A 13,010-nucleotide genomic window follows, 5' to 3' on the forward strand; every position below is an offset into this window, starting at 1 on the left:
ATCTGGCTGACCACTGTGAGAACGGAATGGCATCATCATCATAATAATTTATTAATCTGGCTGGGTTTCCCCAACCACTCTGGGCAGCTTCCAACAAAAGATTAAAAATACATTAAAACATCAGTCATTAAAAACTTCCCTAAGCAGAACTGCCTTCAGATGTCTTCTAAATGTCAGATAGTTGTTTATTTCTTTGACATCTGATGGGAGGGTGTTCCACAGGGTGGGCGCCACTACCGAGAAGGCCCTCTGCCTAGATGGGCCATGGGCCTGATCCCGCAGGTTCTTCAGACATCCTCAGTCCCCAGGAAGGCATCACCCCCCCTTCCACCTGCTCCCCTTCTCAGCCCAGCCCCTTCCTCTGACCTCTTTCTATGGCCAGGAAGTTGAACGTCCCGTCACTGGAGTCGTCAGCATCCGCTCCTGGCTTGGACAGGAACTGCAAGGCATGAAAGAGAACTGAATTGCGCTTCACATTGAAACGGGGACACTCCAGACATTCTTTTTATTCTGTATTCATGATGATTTCTGCTCCTGGTGGGATTGGTAGGGCTAGACAAGATCCCGCTTTCAACACTGCTTGTGCTTGTGAAAGTTTTGGAGTGGACAGACATACAGTTTTGCATCCGGTCAGTACACGCCCTGTAACTTTTCATGCCCTGCATTTACGGTGGGGTATTATCCTGATATTTATAGGGCTCTATTGCCATCTGGAGGGACACCCATGCAGTAATACCAGGGAAGCAACACAGAACAACTAAGAAAACAGAAGGGAGTGTGGATGGTTCAGTATAAATCCACCACTAATACACTATTTTTTTGGGCCAATGGTGCTGCAGAAAAACACCAATCTGGAGAAGGTCCTTGTGTGTCTTGAGCCCTTGTGCAAAAGAAATTTTGTTTTTCAAAAAAAGGACACATCCCAAATCCAAAATATTTCATTTCTTAACTTAAAACTTATAAAAAGTAGGAAAATGATTAAAAATGCTGAACATACAATTTCTCCCTGCAGTTTTAATGCCCTGCAAGTTAGCCAGAGAGATGATACTTGGCTGTCTGGAGAGCACAGCTGTCCTGCCTGTGCAAGCAACACATCACTCACCGGAAGGGACTTGGGCTGGAGGAGGTTGTGTGGCTCAGAGAAGCGCCTCAAGGCCGGGCGATCTAAGGACAGAGAGACAACCTGAGAGGGAACTGGAGATCACAAGTCCCAGCTATAACTCTTGCGCCCCCGCAAGCACCTTTCACTTCTCCCCTTCTTCTTCCTAGTCAATATGGCTCACTCCACCCACCTACCCTCTTCCCACTAGAATCCCGGGGGGGGGGGGCTTGCAGGTGATGCAGTCACCTTGCTCAAGGCAGGTATTGCAGAGACAGAGCTTCTCCAGCAGACACCTGCGCAGCTTCTGCTTAAAGACCTCCAATGAGGGAGACCTCGACCCATCTAGGTAACTGATCCCATTGACAAACAGATCTTCTTATCAAGTAGTGATGGGCAAATCTGCCAATTTCAGTTTCTTTCAGTTTCTCAGTTTTCTACTCTTCTATTCAGTTCTCTACATTTCCACATCAGTTTGCAATTATTGCTATTTTGGATCCTCATGTAAATTCATTAGCTATTTAGTACAAATTTCGCCTCATAAACACATGTTTTTATGTACTTTTGCCTAATATGCACATTTTGCAATGCAATTTCCCCTAATATAATACATTTTTCTGCATCATTTTCACAAATATATGCATTTTTATGGAAACTTAATCCCAGTGTATGTATTTGTGTACATGTTACTGGGCTGGACAACTGCAATTTCGAATTGCTGTGTTTCTGTCTGCCTAATGTTTAGGAAAGTTCAAATTAGGTAGGCTTCTTTATAGATATGAACTGAACTGAACTGTCCCCTATCCTTATTGTCAAGAAAGTTCTAATGTTCAGCCAAAATCCACCTGCAGCTCAAGCCCATCTAGTTCTGCCCTCTGGGTGGCAGAAGAGAAGAAGCCCCTGCTCTCTTCTGTGTGACAGGCAGATACTTGTAACATCATTGTGCCCTCTGAGCTCTCTCTTCTCTAGGCTGTCCATATCCAGTTCCTTCAGCCCTTCCCCTCCATGTCCCCAACCATCTGCAAAGCAGTTGTGCGTCATTTGCACATTTGTTAAGAATCCTAATGCCAGTGTACTGGAGAGAGCAAAGACCACCAGTGTCAAAGCAGTGATTCTTCAAAATCAACTTCGCTGGACTGGTCATGTTGTTTGGATGCCTGATTATCATCTTCCAAAGCAACTACTCTATTCTGAACTTAAAAATGGAAAGTGTAATGCTGAAGGTCAACAAAAGAGGTTTAAAGACTTTCTCAAGGCAAATATTTTTTAAAAAGTAGTATAAACACTGACAACTGGGAAACACCGGCCTGCGAGCGCTCCAGTTGGAGAACAACCTTTACCAAAGGTGTCATGGACTTTGAAGATGCTCAAACTCAGGAAGAAAGGGGAAGAGGTGTATGAAGAGGAAGGCATGCTTGGCAAACCCTCACCATGATCAACTCCCGCCTGAAAACCTATGCCCCCACTGTGAATGGATGTGTGGATCCAGAATTGGCCTCCACAGTCACCTACGGACACACTGTTAAGACCATGTTCAATGGGGATTCACTGATGAGCACTCTCTGCGTACAGTTTTCCAACTTGGAATAAGCTTACCTGGCAGTACTGTCATTTAACCTGCAATTAACCAGTTTGTTAATCAAAATGGCACAGGGAACTTTGCTGGTTGTGATGATGGCTCCAGAGTATTGATGGGGGAATCTCTCTATTTTTTTATTTAATATCTTTTTATTGAGTTCTTTACTACAGAAAACATAAAAACATTGAGAAACAAAACATAAAAAATACAAAAAAACCCCGAAGGCAACACACATAGCAAATAAACAAACAAATCAACTTTAAAACACTAATTGACTTCCTTCCATCTCGGTTTGGGCTATACAAACCCAATAACTCTCTGCAGTTTTATTTGGCTAAATCTATACGTCGCAGGTTTTATATTTCACCTACTGTGATTTTAATATTTCCTAGATTTGCTTCAATGTATGTTGTAAATTTGTTCCAGTCATTAATAAATTTTATACTTTTTTGATGTCTGATTTTCTGTGTCATCTTTGCTAATTCTATATACTCAAATAATTTAATTTGCCATTCTCTGACGGTTGGGATGTTAGGAGTTTTCCAGTTTTGCGCTAGCAGTATCCTGGCGGCTACCGTTGCATACTGGAATAATGTTTGATCTTCCTTTTTGATCTCCTCTCCAATCATTCCCAAAAGAAAAGCCTCGGGCTTTTTGGGAAAGGTGTATTTCAATATTTTTTTTAATTCATCATAAATAAGTCCCCAAACCTTTTCACTTCTTCACAGGTCCACCACATGTGGTGGAAGCTACCCTCTTTAGTTTTGCATTTCCAGCATGTTTTGTCTCCTGTTTTGTACATTTTTTCCAATTTCACAGGTGTGATGTACCATTGGTACATCATTTTTTCCATATTTTCTCAGAGTCCAACACATGCTGTAAATTTCATACCCTTGTTCCAAAGTTTCACCCAGCTGTCATACTCTAAATTGTATCCGAGATCTATAGCCCATTTAATCATGACCTCCTTTACTTCTTCGTCCTTAGTCTCCCAATCCAACAATTGATTATACATTTTGGATAAAAGTTTGGAGTTACTTTCTAAATTTCCATCTGATATCTGGACTTTTTTACATTCATCCCCATTTTTTTTTGTTCATTCCATAGGGCGTTAATTTGGTGGAATTGTAACCATCCTGTTAATTTGTCCTTTAAGTCTTCATAAGGTCTAATTTTCCATCCTTTTTCTGATCTTACCAGGAGGTCTTCGTAAGTCCATCTTTCTCCTTCCATGTTTAGTTTTTTAATTGTTAGAATGTCAATTGGTGATAACCACCAGGGAGTGTCTTTTTCAATAAGTCTTTTGTTCCTATCCCATACTTCGAGCAACGAACATCTAATGATGTGATTAGAGAAGCCCCTATGTACCCTCTCTTTATTGTGCCACAGATAGGCATGCCAGCCAAATCTGATGTTAAATCCCTCTAAGTCTAACAAATCTGTGTTTTTCAAAATGATCCATTCTTTGATCCAGCAAAGGCACGCGGCTTCGTAATATAATTTCAAATTCGGGACTGCAAACCCCCCCCTCTCTCTTCGATCTGTGAGTAGCTTAAATTTAATTCGTGCTCTTTTCCCTTGCCAGATAAATCTGGAAAGGGTTTTTTGCCAAACCTTAAAGTTTGCCGTTCCTCTGATCACCGGGATATTCTGAAATAAAAACAACAGTCTCGGAAGTATGCTCATCTTAATAACGGCAATTCTTCCTGACCAGGAGAGTTTTAACCTACTCCAGATGTCTAAATCTTTTTTAATCTCTCTCCAGATCTTTGTAGTTATCTTCTACTAAGTTTATATTTTTCGGGGAGACCCATATTCCCAGATATTTCACCTTTTTCGCCACCTTGATTCCTGTTTGTAACTTCAGCTGGTTTCTTAAGTCTTCAGCCATATTCTTTGTCAAAATTTTGGTTTTCATTTTGTTCAGCCTAAAACCGTACAGTTTCCCAAATTCCCAAATTCCTCTAGAACTTTACCGGTACTTACTAATAGACTTACTAATAGACTAGAGAGAAGGGAAGGAATTTCTTCTGTTTCACAGGGACGGAGAACTTTACAACCAGCGTGGGGCTTTGTGGATGGTTTCCTGTTTCAAATTTTTTCTTTTTTTTGACAGTGGCGTTTGGGAGGGGGAGTGATACGAATGGCGTATGGAGCCTATGTTTTCTCCAGCTCTCTTTGCCAAAGGATAGAGACTGTTTGATACTGCCATTACTGCCGTCTAATCAAGCAGAGGAGGAAGCAATCAAGGGGGGATTTTGCTCCGCCTTTCTGCTCTGCTGTGTCTGTGTCTCTCTCTGTGATTTAAAGAGATACACACCAACATCGGAATAAGGGAAAACTGAACTCTACTCTCAGTTAAAAATAATTTTTTTTTTAGCAGGACTCTGCTCCTCCTATTTACCTTTAAAATCATAAAGATTTAAATACGTGCCTTTATTTAGGCGCCTTAAAAACTGTGTTACCATCTGGCATAAACTGTGTTTTATTTAGGTGCCTTAAAAACTGTGCTACCATCTGGCATCTTATCTCAGTGCCATCTCCTGCACCTCATCAACCCAGTACAGGTAAATATTGGACCCTCGCTGTATTATTTAAGAGACGTTAGTTTTGCCACCTATACACCCTACTTTTCCAGTGCTGAAGGAGGAATTAACACTAAATATATAAAATGCCGAATGGTTCAAAAAAGGGTGTGGCAACACCAGCGGAAAGGAGGCCTTCAAGACAAGAAGAGGGGAAGGAGGCGAAAGAAATTAGAGACTATGATAGCTTGATGGCCGAAATAAGAAAAGAATTTAAAAATAATGAGCAATATATTGAGAGAAAGTTAATAGAAGTACAAAATACTTTAGATAAAAAACTGGAGGGAGTGGTGGGTGAACTGACAGGAAAAGTTAAGGATCTCTCGGTGAGAGCCAAGGTTTTGGAGGATTCAATGAAAAGGGTGCAAAAAGATACAAAAGACAGTAAGAGAGAGGTGGACAGGATTAGAGTAGAGGTTAAAGAGATAGGGAAGATACAGGAAGAGTTGTTGGATAACATGGCTATGACACAAATGAGACAAAATCAATCTAATCTGAAACTCAGAGGAATACCAGAGAATTTGAATGAGAATATTAGAGCTAAAGTGGTGAAAGAGCTGGCAATTTGGTTAGACAGAAAGGAAGAAGAGATTAATCACTGTCTAGCAAATATTTTTTGAATAAGACCAAAATCGGCTAAAGCCAAAGGGAAAAAACTGCCAGGAGATGTAATAGCCATGTTCAACTCATTGGAGATAAGAAATGAAATACTGAAACAGAACTATGTTAAAAGGTTATATATTGAAGGAAACTCAATTATTATCTTTGGAGAGATTCCTTCGAGATTTCTTCGAAGGAGAGACCCATATAAAAAACTAACAAATCTTTTGAAGAAAAGTGGGATCTTGTATAGATGGGAGTTTCCGGAAGGTATTTCATTCTATTTCAAAGAAAAAAGGTTCAAGCTGTCTACCATCTCAGAACTTCAAAAATTTGCGAGGAGATATGAGAAGGATCTGGGAAAAATGATGGGGAGGAGGAGGTGGGGGAGCAGCAGGGGGAGGAAGGTGAGAGCGAGGGGAGTGAAGAAGAACAAAAAGAGGAGAGCCCGAAAGGAGAAAGGGAAGAAGTAGAGAAAGAAGATAAAGAACAGTAGATCGTATTTAGATTTGATAAACTAATTAACACTACACAATAGATGGCGTTAAAAACACTAAGTTGGAATGTAAATGGGTTGAACAATAAAAATAAAAGGAATCAAATTGTACATATACTATTGAAAAAGAACTGTGACCTAATCTGCCTACAAGAGACTCATGTAATAAACAAACACAAGAGGGTATTGAGTATCAAGAGACTAGGACTGGACTTCGTGACATCAGACAAGGTTAAGAAAAGAGGGGTGGTACTATATATAAAGGAAAAATATGATCCTCAACTATTGTACAAAGATAATCAAGGGAGAATGGTTGTAGTTCAGATGGTGTTTCAGGGAGAAAAAATAATTGTGGTTGGAATATACGCACCAAATGATAAAAAATTAGTTTTTTTCTCTGAATTAAGTGACAAATTGATGGAATGGATGGACCAAAAAATGATATTGATGGGTGATTTTAACGGGGTGGTGTCTCCAAACTTAGATAAGTTAACAAAAAAACAAGGGACAAAAGAAGGCAAATTACCCCAATCTTTCTTTGATATGGTAAATAATTTGGGATTAATCGATGCATGGAGACTGAAAAACCCCACTATAAAACAATATACTTTCTTCTCAAACCCAAACCAGAGTTGGGGGAGAATAGATAGTATTTGGATATCGAGGGAACTGACACAGAATTTAATTAAATCTGAAATTCTTCCACGAACCATTTCTGACCATAATGTGGTGTCTATTGAGTTAAAAGGCAAGGATGGTAAACCAGGTAGATGGAGAATGAATGAATTTTTATTTAATGACCAGAAGACTGTAAATAAAGCCATAGAAACAATCGAAGATTACTTTAAATGGAATATAAATGGGGAAACTGATGTAGAGACGGTGTGGGACGCAGAAAAGGCAGTCATGAGGGGTTTTTTGATACAGAAAAATAGCCAATTAAGAAAAGAAAAAGAGACAAAGAAAGAACAGATTTTAATACAGATCTTGGAAAATGAAAGAAGATTAACTATCAACCCTAGTGAGGAGACTGCAAAACAGAATATAAAGATATTACAAGCCAAATTTTCCACAATAATTAATCAAGAGATAGAATGGAACATTAAAATGATGAATCAGAAGAGTTTTGAATCTGCAAACAAAATAGGGAAATTTTTGGCGTGGCAAATAAGAGAAAGGAGGAAACAAAACACGATCTGTAAGATAAGGGAAGGAGAAAGGATTGTGGAAGAACCAAAGGAAATAAAAAGGATATTCCAAAAATACTATAAGGATTTATATAAAAGAGGACAGGAATCAGAACAAGGAATAGATCATTTTCTGCAAAAACACCACCTGAAGCAAATTCCAAAAGAAGAAAGAGAGATATTAGATCAGGCAATTACACAAGAGGAGATAAAGAAGGCTATAAGAAAGATGAAAATTGGGAAAGCGCCGGGTCCGGATGGCCTCCCGGCCAAATACTACAAAGCATTAAGTAATCAAATAACCCCAGTGCTAGGAGAAGTGATGAATAATATACTAAAAGAAGGAAAGATCCCGAATACCTGGAAGGAAGCATTTATTACATTAATTCCTAAAAAAGACGTAGATATTTTGGAAGTAAAGAATTATAGGCCAATCTCATTATTAAATAATGATTATAAGTTATTTGCAGACATAATGGCAGAAAGATTAAAAAAGGTTTTGAATAATAAAACACATAAAGATCAATCAGGCTTCCTTCCAGGGAGACAATTAAGGGATAACGTAAGGAACTTGATAGACATTATTGAATATTTGGATATAAATATAGATAAACAGGCGGCTCTGGTGTTCATAGATGCCGAAAAGGCATTTGATAATATCTCCTGGGACTTTTTAAAGAAAAGTTTGGAAATGATGGGAATGGGAGAAAACTTCAGAAGAGGCATAGAAGCAATATATAAGGAACAGAAGGCAAAACTGGTAATAAATAATACCACAACAGAATACTTTAATATATATAAAGGAACTAGACAAGGTTGCCCCTTGTCTCCTTTACTATTCATAACAGTTTTAGAAATACTTAATGAGAGACTGAGGGGGACAACAGAGATCAAAGGAGTGAAGGTAGGAAAGAGGGAGTATAAAATTAAAGCCTTTGCGGATGACATCGTACTAACTTTAGAAGACCCAAAATGTAGTGTAAAAGAAGCTCTACAAAAAATTGAAGAATTTGGAGTTGTGGCAGGATTCAAGGTAAACAAAAATAAAACTAAAATGCTGGTCAAAAATCTATCTAAGGAAGAAACGGTAGATTTAGAACAAAGGGCGGAAATTACAGTAGTTAAAAAAGTGAAATACCTCGGAATATGGGTTACGGCAAAAAATCTAAACTTATATAAGGATAATTACGAGGTCACTTGGAAGAATATAAAGAAAGATTTGGAAACCTGGGGGAGGATGAAACTTTCCTTTCTGGGGAGAATAGCAGTTGTCAAAATGAACATTCTGCCCCAAATGTTGTTTCTATTTCAAACTATCCCCATACTCAAAGGCTTAAAACAATGTAAAGAGTGGCAGAGTACCCTGGCGAAATACATCTGGCAGGGGAAAAGACCACGGATAAAAATGAAAATCTTGATAGATAAGAAGGAAAGAGGGGGCTTCTCCCTCCCGGACTTGAGCTTGTACTACGAAGCGGCGTGTCTACTTTGGCTGAAAGACTGGATAAAATTGGAGAGGGGAGATATACTAGACTTGGAAGGCTTTAATAACAGGTACGGGTGGTACTCGTACCTCTGGTATGAGAAGGTAAAGGTCCACAGGAGCTTCCTAAATCATATTTTTAGGGGACCAATATATCAGGTATGGGAGAGGAATAAGAATCTCCTTGAAAGGAAGACCCCCTGGTGGATCTCACCAATAGAGGCTCTAACGATTAAGAAAATCAATATGGAGGAAAGGACCGCCACATATGAAGAACTTTTAAGAAAAACAGAACAAGGGCCCAAACTAAGACCGTATGATGAGATAAAATTTTTTTTCACTGGTTGGTTGCAATACCACCAGGTGAATGATTTACTAAAAGAGGATAAAAAGAATTTAGGTTTTGAAGATAAAAAATCAAAATTTAATGTGGAGATAGTAGAAGGTAAGGACAAAACATTGTCTAGAATATGACATGCTGCTAGAATGGCATACAAAAGATGAGGAAGTCAAGGAGACAATGATAAAGTGGGCAATTGACTTTGGCTATAATATTGATTTTGAAAGGTGGTTGGAGCTGTGGAACAGTAATATAAAGTTTACGGCTTGTATGGCACTGAGAGAGAATGTTTGGAAGATGCTATACAGATGGTACCATACGCCGGTGAAATTGGCCAAAATGTATAGATCAAAGAATAAGAAATGCTGGAAATGTGCAGAGGCGGAGGGAGATCTTTACCATATGTGGTGGCTATGTAAGAAGGTGAAAGGCTTTTGGGAACTAATATATAATGAGCTTAAAAAAATATTGAAATATACCTTTCCCAAAAGACCTGAAGCCTTCTTGCTGGGAATGACAGGTAAAGAAATTAAAAAAGAAGACAAGACGATATTTCTCTACGCCACCACGGCCGCAAGAATTATGCTAGCACAACATTGGAAATCGGAAACCATGCCCAGCATAAATGATTGGCAGGTTAAAATGGTAAATTACGCTGAGCTTGATAGATTAACAGCTAGAATACGAGATCTAGATGAACAGAAATTTCAGCAAAATTGGAGTAAAGATTGGAAATATATTGGACAAAACTTATAAAGTGAACTGGCGGGGATAGAACAACTCTATCAGCGACGGATTATAAGATCAAAAATCAAATACGTAAGGGAGGAGAATATTCGATACTTACCAAAAGGGTGGAGGGGAGTCCAGGGCCCAGTAGAGCCCAACAGAATATGATTTTTTTATTATGGTTTTTTACGTTGTATAATTTAAGGAAGAGAACACTGTTGTATATTTTTTTTTTGTTGTATTTGTTTATTTTTACCTGTCTTTATATAACTTGAATAAAAATGTATTATTTTTTTTTTAAAAAAAGAACTTTACCGGTACTTTCTACTGGATCTTCTAACGATATTACCAAATCATCGGCGTAAGCCTTTAATTTATACTCTTTTTCTCCAATTCTAATTCCTCTTATTTCTGATGTTCTCCTTATTTTGTTTGCAATTATTTCCAACACCATAATGAATAAAAGGGGGGGACAATGGACACCCCTGTCTTGTTCCCTTCGAAATCTCAAAGGAATTAGTTAGATTGTTGTTAATAATCAGTTTAGCCCTTTGACTTGAATAAATCGCCTTTATTCCTTCCATGAATGGTCCTTCTATTCCTACTGTCTCCATGCTTTTCATTAGAAACCGCCAGGATACGTTGTCGAAGGCCTTTTCGGCGTCGATGAAAATCAATGCCGCGGGGATATCATTCCTGAGTTCCAAATATTCTATAACATTTATTATATGCCTTACGTTATCTTTTAATTGTCTGTTGGGGAGGAATCCAGCTTGATCTTTATCAACCAAATTTACTAGGTGTATCTTAAGTCTATTCGCCATTATTTCCGCAAAGATTTTGTAATCGTTATTAAGCAATGAGATTGGTCTATAGTTTCTTATGTCCAATTTATCGGCTTCTAATTTAGGTATCAGTGCGATGTGTGCCTCTTTCCAGGAATCGGGTATCTTCCCTCCTTGTAAAATATTATTCATTACATCACAAAGCACCGGAGCTAGATGTTCCACTAGTACTTTATAGTACTTCGATGACAGTCCATCTGGTCCTGGTGCTTTCCCTGGTTTCATCTTCTTAATTGCCTCCTTGATCTCATCTGTTGTTATCAGTTTGTTTAACTGGGCTTTTTCTTCATCCATTAAATATTCCCCTCTATTTCCTTCCAGGTATTTTCCTATTTCTGCTATATCCTCGTCTTCCTTTTTGTACAGCTTTTCATAAAATTGGAGAAACTTTTCCTTTATTTCATTTGGGTCTTCTATTATTTGGCCTTCTGCTTTTATTTTGTTGATCACATTTTGTTTTTTCCTTTTTCTTTATTGCCACGCCAGTAATTTTCCTGTTTTATTTGCTGATTCAAAGTATTTTTGCTTCATAGATTTAATTCTCCATTCTACTTCCGGGCTTAATAAAGTTGAGTATTGTGTTTGTAGCATTTTAGAGATTTGTTTAATCCTTTCATCCCCGGGATTTGTTATTAATTTTTTCTCACAGTCTCTTATTTGAGTGATAATTTCTTCTTTCTTTAGTTCTCTTAACTTCCTTCTATAGTTGTTTTGTTGGATTAGCAAGCCCCTTAAGACCGCCTTGCTGGCATCCCAGACTATGTCGATTTGTGTTTCTTTGTTAAGGTTTAAATCCAGGTAATCTTTCAGGGTACTTTTAGCCTTCTCAATCACCTCATCATTTTCAAATAAATATTCATTCATTCTCCACCTATACGGCCCTGATGTTTCACATTTTATTTCCACGATTATTGGGTTATGATCCGATAAGGTTCTGGGTTGTATCTCACATTTTGTTGTTCTTGTCGATAATTCTCTTGAGACCCATATCTGATTAATTCTACTCCAGGTCTGGTGTGGTTCTGAGAAGTATGTGAACTGTTTCGCTATTGGGTTTTTATGCCTCCAGATATCGATTAAATCTAGATTTTCCTTGAGGTTGCTAGATGATCTTGGTAATTTCCCTTGGTTCAATTTCCTCTTTTTTCCACTTCTATCTAATTCTGGTACTGGTACTCTATTCAAATCTCCAAGCAGAATTAATTTGTGATTTTCTAATTCTAATAGTACTTGTTCCAATTTTTTGAAAAACTCTGCTTTGTTTGTATTTGGGGCATAAACAGTTACCACATTACATTTTCCCCCTTGGTGGTTAATTTGCACTCCCAAAATTCTTCCCTCCTCATCTTTGCAGATTAATACAGGTTCCCATTTCTCCTTGACATAGATCACTAGCCCTCTTTTCTTATTTACATCTGAATTGATAAATTCAACCCCCAACCTTTTATTTATCAAGATATGTTTGTGTTTTTTGGCCACAAGTGTCTCTTGACAACAGATCACATCATAGTTCTTGTTCTTCAAAACCTTCTCAATTTTATTCCTTTTAAGTTTTTCATTCAAACCATTCACATTCCAGGACAAAAATTTCAATGACATTATTATGCTTAACTTTTATTTGTTATATTCGGGTTTCCGGGCTTATATTCTAGGACTTCTATTCCCTGTAAGTTCCTCCTCTTCTGCTTCTTCTCCTCCCACGGCACCTTCTTCCTCTTCTACTTCTTCTTCCTCTTCCTTCTCATCCCCATCCCTTCCCTTCTCTTTCCTTCTTCTTCTCTCGTCTTTGTTTCCCTCTCTATCTCAACCTATCTTCAATCTTTCCAAGCTCTTTCTCATACCTTCTCATAAATTTCTCCACCTCTTGGGTATCTGTCAACTGAAATCTTTTATCTTTATAAAAGAAAGCAATCCCCTCAGGGAACTCCCATCTGTACTGTATGGCATTTCTCTTCAGAGCTCCTACTATTTGTCTATATCCTTCCTGTGATGGGATAATGAGCTGCTTGTGCGTAAAAGCTTGATCCCTCTGGGGTTTGGCTGGTCACCCAAACCTAGGCACTAACG

The 13,010-nt window shown here is 38.3% G+C and overlaps 1 protein-coding gene across 5 annotated transcripts in view; it reads right to left on the minus strand.

Annotated features, from left to right (window-relative positions):
- The window catches only part of LOC310851155 (SH2 domain-containing protein 6-like), a 47,507-nt gene that overhangs the window by 18,460 nt on the left and 16,037 nt on the right, over nt 1-13,010 (minus strand). For all 5 annotated transcript variants that reach the window (XM_083753362.1, XM_083753361.1, XM_083753363.1 and 2 more), the window contains exons 6-7: nt 1,103-1,164; nt 367-439 (exon numbers count right to left, since the gene is read on the minus strand). In XM_083753362.1, the coding sequence (XP_083609488.1) occupies nt 367-439; nt 1,103-1,164 (135 nt within the window). The remainder of the gene's footprint in view (nt 1-366; nt 440-1,102; nt 1,165-13,010) is intronic.

The sequence above is a fragment of the Podarcis gaigeae genome, assembly GCF_964106915.1.
Source record: "Podarcis gaigeae genome assembly, chromosome: 8".
Lineage (NCBI taxonomy): Eukaryota > Metazoa > Chordata > Lepidosauria > Squamata > Lacertidae > Podarcis > Podarcis gaigeae.